The following is a 13,067-nucleotide window of genomic DNA, read 5'->3' as shown; positions in this document are numbered from 1 at the left end:
TGAGTAAGTTTCAGAAATTGGAGCATCCTTTTTGTCCTATCATATACATTTTATCCAAAATGCACAAAGTGTTGCTAGATCTATCTGGCTAGTCAATTATATTAGCCACATGGTCTATTCTTCAGCCTGTGGCACAAATTCTTGGTTTCTATTTACAGACCTATGATAAAATCACTAGTAGCCACATCAGAGATTCTTCTTACTTTGCATTAAATCTTTAAGATGTTTATAACCTCCCTTAGGGAGCTTTATTGGCAACATTAAATGTCTGCTCCCTCCCAAATGATGGTGTACAACCAGTGAGAAAATATTTATTGCACTAATTTATGTTTTTTACTATATTGGGGAAAGTGCTAAAAGCTAATCACCGCATGTTCCAGGTGGAGTTTTTGCTTGAGCAGTAGGGACAGCATTGTGGGTCAACTTACACTAATATACAGTGCATCTGGAAAGTATTCACAGCACTTCACTTTTTCCACATTTTGTTATGTTACAGCCTTATTCCAAAATGGAATAAATTAATTTTTGTCTCAAAATTCTAAACACAATACCCCATAATGACAACGTAAAAAGTTTTTTTGAGATTTTTACAAATTTAATTTAAAAAAAAAACTTTGTTACTTTGTTTATTTTTAAGCTGTATCCATTTACAAATGTTTTAAAGTAACTTGTCATTAATTAAACCATATTTTTGGGAAACCATCGGTATTTGCTATGTCAATTGCGCATATCTTTTCCTAATTTTTTCAACCAGTATTTGTCTTCAATGTATAATGGACGGAATTTCTGCAGAATATTAAACATGACATTATAAACTAGTTCAGAAGATCCAAATCAATTAACTTAACTTTCATTTTAACTATGTATTTATTTAAACCATATACTTGAACATTAACTTTTTTATATACATAACTATAACTTCAAAACACTGTTCTTCATCATAAAAGAACATATATGTGTCACAAATATGATTCATTTATTTCATAAAGAAAATAGCAAGTATTACATACTTTTCAAAACTAGCATTCATTATGATTTCCATGTATAGAATTTAACAAAAGAGAGGACATTTACATACAAATAAATCGTGAGGAAAATATAGGCAAACTACTGCAATGAAATGTTGCAAAATTATAATAAACACATAATACAGTTGTGCAAAATACACATAAAACAACAACAGAGAAAAAAAAACAATCAATATGTTGTTTTTTTGCATATTTTGCCACCATCAGTTTTAGCCAACCCTAGGGGGTGACATCTACCCCTGCTGCTTTTATTTTGAGCTGTCAGACCATCTGCTCGGGGTTTTGAAGATTCTTCTTTGCAGTAACTCTTCTATAGTACATAGCATTGCATTTAACAACCAAAACACTTCGCTGATTTAACAACTTATTAGTGAAATACAGCAAATAGCCATTTGTTGAAAAGAACATTTCCAGTTCCCAGGTGACAGCAATATAATATATAGTGCAAATAAAAAACAATATTCCCATGTGTTCATAGGCAGGAACATAATCTAGTCTTCAGTCCAAGGAAAATCTATTTAATTTAGTTGGTTCTTTATATGATCCCAGTTTTACCAATTCTATATTTGAGAGGTCTTGATTAAGAAAGCTTGCCATCTGGCTGTGTGATACTTCAGGGAGCAACATGCACTGCTCAAATGTTTATCATAGCTGACAATCTATATTTCTCACTGACCGCAGCAATGCATCTCCTGATATGGTCTCATTACCTACCACTGAACTACTACACTCTGGAAACTATTTCAGCATAATGCTCAATTTCATCTTGTTCTCTGCTTTCTTAAGCCATGCAGACATTTCTTTGGCAGCTATTTTTTTCTCTGTCAGTTTTTCTTTTCAGGTCCATCATACACAGCTGTTGATGCTATTGGTTCTGCTGGAAACATATCAGGTTTTGTTCTTCCATATTAGCGTGTAAGGCTTCAGGCTGCCCCTCCGTCTGTTTGATTTCTCTTTCACTACTTATGGTTACTTCATTAGGAACGTCTAAAATAATTGTCTCAGCATCGTTTGCTAGGGAAGATGCATTACAGCAGTCTGCAGGAGGCTCTACACCTGTTATAGGTTCATTAGTATCTTCCTTATTTTCTATGATGGACCCCTTCACCTCTTGTGGCCTGACTGTGTCTAGAAGTACAGAGCTCTCACAATAGTAGTAGCCAGACAGCTTGTTCTTTTTGTGCATTGAGCACAGATCAATTCTACTAATGAGTTCAATTCCAAACAAGCAATCTTCATACTCCTTATATAGATCACTACAAATTTTCCTGAGCCCCTAAAACAGAATAGCAAATTACTCCAAATGTAAGCTTGACATGTTAATGTTAGCACAGTAATTACTGTAGTGTTTCTGCTAGGCTGTTTTAAAACGTGCCGGGTGCCATCCCCACCCGCTGGCCGCTATAGTGATCCTTACTGACTCAGACACGCTATACTGTATTTTAAAACACTGAGCAGTATATTTACTAAAGTGCGGGTTTTAAGAAGTGGAGATGTTGCCCATAGCAACCAATGAGATTCTAATTAACATTTATCTAGCACCTCTAGAATGTAATATCGAGAAACTGATTGGCTGCTATGGGCAACATCTCCACTTCTAAAAACCTGCTGCTTAGTAAACATTCCCCCCCCCACTGTATTTTAGAACACAGTTTTTAAGGAGAAACAATTTGTTGTTTTATATCCTGCTGCAGAATTACTGGACAATCTGTACTTTTGGTATTACACAGGGAGAGAAAGGCAGCACAAATGGATAAGCCAAAGCTCAAAATAGGTAGATTTAGGTGAGGAATTTAAACAATTAAAACATAACCTTTACTAGTTACATTTTAAAAGAGGGGGAGTACAGTATAAAAGATGAAAGAACACATATATTGACTGTATGGAAGGCTATCGATTGTATGTTTACAGCTAAATGCTGTCTGCAATAGATCATAGACAAAAAATGTCCAGAGGTATGGGGTTTATTGCGCGCGGTCAGAAATGAATACTTTACAGCAGGGGTAGCCATACCTGGTCCGAAAATTCTACCCAGTGCATGTTTTCCAGGTCTCCTCACAGAATCACAAGTGAAATAATTAGCTCCACCTGTGGATCTTTTCAAATGGGTTAGTGAGTAATGAATACACCTGTTCATCTGTTGGGTGGTCTGGAAAACGTGAACTGTTAGTAGCTCTCGAGGACAGAGTTTGGCTACCCCTGCTTTACAGTTATTACAATAAAACAGACAAAAATTTCCAGAATTTATTAAATTGGCTTATCTGTAATAGATGATTGTCAATAATGTGCCAGCTTTAATTGTTTCCAATTGGTATGATGTAACTGAAATAGTATTCCTAAAACCTGCTTTTAGGAGGTATCTGAGTTTTTGTTCTCAGGAGGTTGAAATACTCTGAAATATCTCTAATGATACAGCAATCAAATATATGCATCAATATATTCAATTAATATACAGGGTTGGGTATGGTATGCCAGACTGTTATTGCTGGACTGTAGGGGAAGTTGCTCCTGGGTGTGGTATGTTAGGTTAACAATTATGATGTTGATATGCATCATCAGGTTGACATAAGAATGTTGACTTGGTTAAAATGTGATCATGTCAATATTTATCATGTATATACAGATGACATGTTGACATGTTACAATGATGACCTAATGTCCCTGGTGGCCCAGATGTCACTAATATGGTCCTGATGGCTGCAGCGGCTCCAGTGTGGCTCCTGGTAGACATGCGACAGTCACTTCCTGTGCAGACATCTGACGGAGCGGAGGTTTGGGCAGGTATTCGCCCCCTGACCCTAATTCTTCCCCTAGTGTCTAACCCTAACCTTCCCTCACAGCTTAACCTTAACCTCCCCTTTGTGCCTAAACACTTTCCCTCACGGCGGTGCCTAAATCTAACCATCAGCATTCTGAGAATGTTGACATTCGGAGGATGCAACATGGCGCTTTTTGACACCATGAACCATATCGACATTCTAGTGTCAACATTATTAATTTATTTTGTCATATTTTTTAAAGATTGCATAGTGGTCCACAATAGTGGGGGACTAGGGGCACAGCTGTACCAGGCCCAAGGTTCCAGGGGGCCTCGGAGCCCCACAAATTAACTAGATCTAACCATTGCCTGCACTTCTGTAGTGATCAGCAGTGCGCCAGCAACAGGATCTGTCCAGGGAGCTGCTGTAGCTGCTTTACTGCACCGGCAGTGGCCAGTGCAATAACGTTTTTTGTTTATTGTGGCACAGCATGCATGACGTCAGGACATTACTCAGAGAAGCCATGGCAGGAAGACAGAAGGTGGTAGGGGAGGGCTGGAGGGACACTGCTATATGATAATGACATTGATTATATTCCTATGCTAACTGGCATCTTCCAGACCATGTGATCTCTAACATGTATACAGACTAAAGTCACCATCTACCCAGGGAGAAACAACTCCTTCAGAGGTTCTTGTCTGCAGAGAATACACAGGGTCTGGGTCCCATGATTTCTGTTGATGCAAATAATGTAGTGACTACTACAGTGGATCAACAGTAGAACAACATTTTATGCATTCTACGTACAATGTAGAAGCATTGCAATATCAGGGTGTCTCTGTGCTCTGAGCTGACACCCACAGCACAAATGACATTATGAAGTCATATATAAGGAGAAGGAAGATCAATGACTGGAAAGCATGGCGTCTTTCCAGACACCCCACAAGCTGGACACAGATTCCTCTCGGGCAGCAGTCATGCCACATCCTCTGCCTTGTGCTTAATGCCCTCTGTATTGCCCTGTGTGGTAGTGAAAGTTTGATTAGTCAATGACTAGTGAGAAGGGAATTGCAGTGTAGATATGAGTGCATGAATACAAGCTTTTGCTGTGTGCATATTCTGGAAAGGCTTATTTTTCATTATGTAACAGGAATTTAATTCAAATTGAAAATTAGGAACAAAGGACAGTTCAGAGTCTAGCAAAACACCTAGGAAGGGGTTTAAGTGCTAGGGTTTATTGTCATGTTCTCAAAAGAACTGGTGCAATCAGTTAAAAAAATCAGCAAACCATTGGAAAGTAGTTGTACTACCGTAACTATGATCTTTGTCTAGATTACTTCTAATTAATTGGAAATCAACAGTTCAGTTTTGGCTCGATATCTTCCTGCAAAGTTTGGATCTCAGAATGAGGCAAATGTAATCTCTCACAGACATCTGTGGTGAGTATTTATAAAACATCAGCGGGTACTGCCTATGGATCACACTTCCAATTAAAATTAAAGTATTGTTTAAATTAGGGGGAATATCCTGTAGACCAGGCATGTCAAACTCGCGGTCCAAATAGACATTTTATGCCACGCAACAGTGTTGGCCCAAATACATATATTATGCGGTTTAGTCACCACTGCCGCAATCGGACCTTGTGGCAGGGGTGACTGTGCTTCATAATATTTGTGTTTACTCTATTTAAAACTTGGAATGCTGGTCTCTGAAGCGATCAGAGACCTCTGATTGCTTCAGAGGCCAGAGTTCCCAGTGATTCAGTTTGCGGGTGCATGGATGACGTCATGACATCACCAGCGATGAGGAGCCTAGTTAGATGCAGTCAGCAGCTGAGTCTATGTGGGAGCGGTGCCTGGCGTCCAGCGTGAAGAGATATGAGAGAGGTAAGTACTACACAGAGGAGTGGGACCTGTTCTCTACTGGGAGGGGACACAGCACAAGGGCCATTATGGGGGGCACTGCATAAGGGGCACTGTATGAGAGGCATTACTGGGGGCACAACATAAGGGACACTGCATAATGTGCACTACTGGGGGTACTGTGTAAGGGGCTCCAATACAGGGGGCATTGCATAAGGGGCATTACTGGAGGCACTGCATAAGGGGCACTACTGGTGGCACTGCATAAGTGGCTCTAATACAGGGGGCATTGCATAAGGGGCACTGCATAAGGCATTACTGGGGACACTGCATAAGGGACACTACTGGGAACACTGCATAATGGACAATACTGGGAACACTGCATAATGGACAACACTGGGGGCACTGCTCAAATGGCTCTAAAACAGGGTGCATTGCATAAGGTGCTCTTATACAGGGCAGATTGCATAATGGGCACAACTACAGTGGCATTGCATAAGGGGCTCTAATACACGGGGCATTGCATTGTTTTTTATTAATAATAACCCTTTCAAAATTGCATACAAGACGTCTTTTTTTTTCTTGCGGCCCACACACTCTTAGACCTTGAATATTCGGCCCTGTTGGTATTTGAGTTTGACATTCCTGCTGTAGACTGTTAATATTACATGTATAAAAATGTTTTAGTGATCGTTATCTTTGTACAATGATTAATTACATAGGATTAATATATATATATATATATATATATATATATATATATCATTGCATAATGTTCAATTTATACTTTATAAAAATTGTTATTATATTGATTTTTTCTTTTTGAAGTCTCTATTGACATGTTTTTGAATCTACTCATTTATACAAAATTAAACCAGTTCACCACTGTGAAGGTGTGTGATGTTGTTCTTCTACTGTACCTATTTAATCAGCAATTATCTTTGAATAGACTAGTGCAATGACTGTCATTAGACTAGTCAATAACTCCATTGGTTTATACACATTTTACCAAAAGCTTGTGGCTGAATTTTGGAAATTAATTTAATGGCACAAAATAGTTTTAACTAACCATTTATGTACGTAAATATCAAAGAATTGCAAAAAAATTGTTGACATAACTTATATTATTCCATACTACATATTCATAGCAAAACAAATAGAAAAACGTATCCTTAAAAACAAACATTTACACACACAACCAATTGCTATATAATGTATGCTATCCTGATATGACTGATATTACTGAAATAGATTTCTCAATTTTGTATAGTGAGAAAAATTTTTTATAGAATAATAAAACATTGTGTTACCTAAAAATCACTGTCACTAAAAGGGTTAAAAGTCCACCCTAGTCATATAAAGAAAGATGGAAGACATGTTCACTGTAAAAGAGTGAAATTATACGGTTATGTAACAAAAGCTTATTGAACAGGAAAAGAAAATCAAAACCCTGTGGGGTGTTTCACATCAAACCACCAGGTTCTTTCAGACACTAAGTGTGAAGCATCCAGGAAGGTTTTAAATAGCAAGAACGTGTGATAAAATGGATAAAAATAACACATACACTTTATAAAAGTGCAGAAATATACTATTTCCTCACTTCCTATCCTAATAATATCCGTTTCCATGTAACATATAACTATTTAATTAGCGGTTAGACAATACTCACAATATATCATTCTACTTTATTTCAAGCAAGATCAAAATTGAAATTGAACCGGAGCAATTGAATTGGGGTCAGTTTGTGGTTCAACCTATATTCTGGAAATTAATTTAAATTGGTAAAAAGAATTCTAACAGTCAAAAACCCCTTTACCATACGTCTAGATCTTCACACATCTTACAGCCATGATGAATGCAAAAAAAAAATAATAGGCTCAACAAATGTTGAACAGGTTTGTGACTTTTTGAACAACCTTGAACCCAGCTCAAATTGTCTCTAAACTAATTTCCTGCAAAATATATATATATATATATATATATATTCGCAGCAAATAGCCCCTCTCTTGCCGTGAAAGGTTCCAGACGAGTCTGTTGTGCCGAGCATCATTAAGCTCAAACTGTGCGTCTTATTTACATTAATAAAGCAACTAGGAATGACAAAACTACAGTACATTGCTAGCTTGCACTGATCAATTTGATGTGCGACATTTGTACATTATATCTGTGTGGAAGTGTGTCAGTCTGTATACAAAATGCCATGATGCAGCAGTCACAGATTTTCTCACATGCTTCATCTGCAACTTGGTACAGGTATAGGTTTTAAAACAAAATCTTACAGTGTGCCGTAAAAGTTGCAACCCAGCATCTATAGTACACTTTCTGTGATGTGTTGCTGCATCTGCGATGCAAAAATGAATCACAATTTAAAGAAAAAGATGGTATATTGCATCGCTCAGAGGAGCTCAGCTAGCGCTGGGCATCTCATGCCATATGGCATATGAACACTACATGTATGAGGACGCATCTGTAGATGAGATTTTTTGCTTTTACAACATAATTAAATGCATTACTAGAAAAGTATCAATAAGTAATTTAACGCACACGCATATTTATATATATATATATATATATATATATACACATACATATACACGTATATACATATACAAATCCCTATGCTTTATTATGGTGAGTGCAGAGCCTCTGATTGATTATAGATCCTCCGATTACTTGTATATATGTTTGTAAATATAAAATATTATTATTATAAATAAACACACAAACTTGCATAAATTGCACACGTCCACTTTAATTACAATAACAGGTGCTGGTGATATATTCATATTATGAAGTCCATGCAAAATGGAAAACATAAGCAGCTCTCTCATCAGGGTCCAGCACACCTGCATAAAAGCAAAAAAGCTTTAATCAAACCATCATAAAAATGGTATAAACAGCCATTTTGATGCAAAGCAATAGTATTACTTATCCGCAGTCAGAAATCCATAGAATGTCCAACCTGGGTGATCATGAGACTGTCCAACAATACAGTTTCGGTGTCTGCACATCTTTCTCAAGGACTGTTCAAATATTGTGGCCAAAAGGTAGGCTATAAATACCTATTGCACTCTTCATTATGATAAGCACCTGTGTACCAATTAATTAACCAATCATTAAAACTAAATAAAACCATAATGAACACAGTGGGCTTATCAATAATACATATAAACATAAAGCACACCATGACGTACATATTAAACAAACTTACTGTGCACAAAAATTCAAACAAATATCTAACTTCATCCATCTGCATACTTCGGAACGCATGCCAGAATGGAGTTTTGGAACCTCAGTATAGATGAGCGATCAGCCCTGACTACCTATTATGATATAGTGTTCTGCCAAGCGGATAAAGGAGGAGCTATTGTGGTCCTTAACCTACAGGACTATAAAAGATGAGGCTGCTAAACAGCTTAGTGACACTTCCACCTTCAAAAAGTTAGCCCAGGATCCCACCTGTATATTTAAAAAGGAATTAGACTCTTTGCTAGATATGGCCTGCACACAGGGGATGATTCCAGCAGAAAGCGCTTGAGGTTAAGTTTCCTATAAAAACCCCTGTTGTATCTGATACCAAAGATACATAAAGATACTGTCAAGCCACCTGGGCGCCCGATAATCGCTGCCCGTGACTCATTATAATCAGTCTATTTCCACATATTTGGATGTCTTATTGCAACTCGTGTGCGCAGGCCAGGGATACGTTCCTGAAAGATATTAACAGTTGTTGGTTTCATTGGCTAATTCACCTGATTTTCCTTCAGATTGTGCGCCATGTTCAGTTGATGTATGCAGCTTATATATGTGCATCCCTCACATGGATGGGTTGCAAGCTACTAAGAAGTGAATTTTTAATAATCCACTTTACAAAGGACAGTGTATAGAGTTGTTTATGCAATTACTCAAACTAGTACTGACTCATAATTCACGTTCGACAGGGCATTTCACTTACAACTATCGGGCTGTGCTTATATGTTTTCAGTTGAACATGAGGTTTTTTTCGATAATCCAGAGATCGCTAAAAACATTTTAGCATTTTATCGATAATTTATTAATTGTGGGGGGAGGTAATGTACAATCGTTTACAGACATTATGGATCACCATAATAGCTTGAATAAACTTGTAAAATTTACCTACACTACAGATCTGGTCTAGATATTTCGAGATGTTACTATATAACGAGTCCCTTGCAGAGACTATCAGATGTCCCAGAGGAGCAGTCAAGCTCTTGTGAATCTTCAGTAATGAATAAAGTAATGGTACCCTAGAAAATTGGACTCACAGCCTTTCTGACTGATTGAGCACAAGCCTCTAATTTTTTCCTAGTCATTGTGTACGCTATCACATGTCCTTGCTCAAAAGTGTATATAGGAAAACTGAAGGACTCTCATAGGTACAGTAACATCTGAATGGACCACCCAGTCTCTTATATTTTTACCCCTCTCTTAAACACACTAAGATTAGATCATGTTTTAACTGAAGAGTTCTCTGTCTTTCTGTATGACTGGCCAAATATCCCTGCTGGTATTCCGAATGTTATTATGTGCCGTGGTATATGTGTGTACACAATTCAGAGTATCTGGTGAATCCCTCAATGTTTTACTTTTAAGGGCTTCTGATCTAGAAATCAAATCCACCTTCTTGCGTGCTGAAGGCAAGGTTTTTCAGAATATCCTCTGCATCTAAACTTATCCATCATCAGGTCTAAATCTCTACTCATATGGCTATATGCTATATGCCTTTTTGGGAAAAAATTTCTACTTATTTGACACAGAGAGCTATAACAGGTACATAGGGACTCGGTACCTGAAGCGTATTACACTGACATATTGGACTATTGGAACACTGCCAGGTGGATCAGCAATATGGATGAAGCAAGTGGATTTACATGGACAGAGGTCCAATAGGAGAAACTTTAAGTTTCTCTGAAAGTGAAACTGAAGCAGTTCTTTTCAAGGAAAGATTAAATTATACCGTGGGAGAGATTACTTCAGATGAAATATACAGTATGTTGCTGAAATACAAGAAAAAAAAGAGACAGATTTCTTACTCCATGGCATCACAATATCTGAATACATCAGGGAGAAGAAGATACCAAGGGGATTCAGGGTATGGAACACACCCACTATAATGCGTTATAACAAAGAGTTTGTGTGGCAATGGATAGTCATACTTAATAAGTGCTCATTGGACCGAATGACCCTTGTTGTAGAGGAATCAGCGAGAGAACTAACCCTCATGAGACAGAAAGTTGCAGATTATGAAATTGAGAACAAAACTCTGCTCTTACAAGACCAAACGTGACTGGTATGGAGAACTTCAACAACAGGTGGATTCCTACAAGAAAGATTTAGTGGCATTTAAAAAGCAAAAGTTTGACACTGCCAACAAGGACTATGATGAGATGAAAGTGTACAGATGGCTGTTGGGAGGTCCGCAGTCTGCAACTTATGATAGACGCAAATTTGGCAGAGTTAAATATAGAGCAACTGGAGTTGAACAATCCTCAGGGGAATTACCTACGTCATCTGGTGATGAATTCAGTAACATCCAGAACATCAGAACAACATGACTGAAGCCCCCTTTAGGGATGAAAACCCACGCAGGATTTGGGGCCATAGGAGGTACACTAGAAGGGGGGGGGGCAGAGGTTCCGGAAAAGGAGGCAGGAGTCAGAAGAAACCAACTTAATATACAATTTATCACAACAAATTTTGACTCCAGCAGAGATAGGAGTTTTATATAGAGGATTAGGCTATGTTCCAACGAATGCTTTCAATTCCTTAGAATGGAATATTGACCACCATTACTTGAACAGACAATTGAAATTGAGAGCATTCTTTGATAATAAATGTCCCTCTGTTACTCCTGGGATGCATGGTCCTTTCAAACAGAAATCTACATTTGATCCTCCCTTAAATAATGTCGCAGTTCAGAGTTACATGAAGACCTTGGACGCAATGGTCACAGAGTCAGGAATATCCCACCCCCTACAGAAACAATTTGAATCTGGATGAATGGAAAGCACTCAAAAATCTAATTTCCTACAATGATATAGTTGTTAGAGCAGCTGACAAGGGGGTGGTATAGTGGTTCTGGATGTCACTAAATATTGTGAAGAGATTTATATAGTCAACTACTGTATTTAATACAGAAGTATACAAGCTATTGAATGAAGAACCTTTGGACCATTACAAAATAGAGGTAGATAATCTGCTGGTTGTGGCTCTTAATGGTGGTATTATTGAAAAAGAGATCTTTGATTTACTTTATTCATTACCGAACATTCACAAGAGCTTGTCTGCTCCTCCGGGATGTCCGATAGTCTCTGCAAGGGACTAGTAATATAGTAATATCTCAAAATATCTAGACCATTACCCACAGCCAAGTGTACAGTCAGGTGTTACATACCTTAAAGACACCACGGATCTCCTTTTATGTCTAGATGAATTGGAAGAATTACTTCCCAACACCTGGCTGTGGATATAAGTCTTTATACGAACATCCTTCATGAAGGGGGAGTGGAGGCTGTTGGGAGTTATTAATTAACAATGATCTTTACAAGGGCCCTGTTTTGATTTTTTCCTGACACTTTTGGATGTGTTGCTTAGGAGGAACTATTTTGTCTTTAATGGAAAGTATTTTCTGCAGAACATGGAGTGTGCCATGGGAACACACGTGGCACTTATGTATGCCAATGCCTGTATGGCCAGCATGGAAAAAATGTTTTTCTTTAATAGGAATACCAGGGGTAGAATCCTTTTTTTCCAGACACTATATTGATGATGTGATGCATTTATGGAGAGGGAGTTATGGGGAATTTCTAGATCTAATGGAGAATATTAACATGCAAGATCCATCCCATAAAATTCACCTATCAAGCAAGTCTGGAGGAAAAATATCCTTTTTGGATGTTACCATCTTGATTAAGAATAATAACATTTCCACGGGTTTCCACATATACCACGGCACATAATAAAATTCAGAATACCAGCAGGGATATTTGGCCAATCATACAGAAAGACAGAGAACTCTTCAGTCTTAAACACACTAACATTAGATCATGTTTTAAGAGGGGTAAAACACTGTGAAACCTAGGGGCCTAAATGATCAGCATAATTTGAATGATTTTTTCTAATTATGCATTATAACACCTTTGGCAACATTTAGTCACATTGTTATGTATTTTGACTTCAGTATTTATTGAATATTTCAGTACTTGTGTACTTTATGGACTCATTGCAGAGAGAACCCAATGAATGTTTTAAATGGTACTTGTGTACTTTACGTACACAAGTACCGAAAGTTGTTCCCACCTAAAGAAGAAAGTTGTCCGCTTGCCACGCTTTGGGCTCGGTGGCTTGCTACAAGGTTATAGTCCTCCTCTATGCCCACTTAGATGGTAGGGAATGAT

The 13,067-nt window shown here is 37.8% G+C and overlaps 1 protein-coding gene across 2 annotated transcripts in view; it reads right to left on the bottom strand.

The window, feature by feature from the left end:
- Positions 1–1,097: 1,097 nt before the first annotated feature.
- Positions 1,098–13,067, bottom strand: part of LOC148526938 (uncharacterized) — a 109,291-nt gene continuing 97,321 nt past the window's right edge. For both annotated transcript variants that reach the window (XM_088469810.1, XM_088469809.1), the window contains exon 7: positions 1,098–2,304. In XM_088469810.1, coding sequence (XP_088325936.1) covers positions 1,894–2,304 — 411 coding nt within the window. In that variant the 3' untranslated portion in view covers positions 1,098–1,893. The remainder of the gene's footprint in view (positions 2,305–13,067) is intronic.

Source organism: Taudactylus pleione, unplaced genomic scaffold, assembly GCF_031769625.1.
Source record: "Taudactylus pleione unplaced genomic scaffold, aTauple2 ptg000093l, whole genome shotgun sequence".
In the NCBI taxonomy this organism is placed as follows: domain Eukaryota; kingdom Metazoa; phylum Chordata; class Amphibia; order Anura; family Myobatrachidae; genus Taudactylus; species Taudactylus pleione.
Note: the sequence above shows the minus strand (reverse complement) of the source record. Positions and strands in the feature narration are given on the sequence as shown.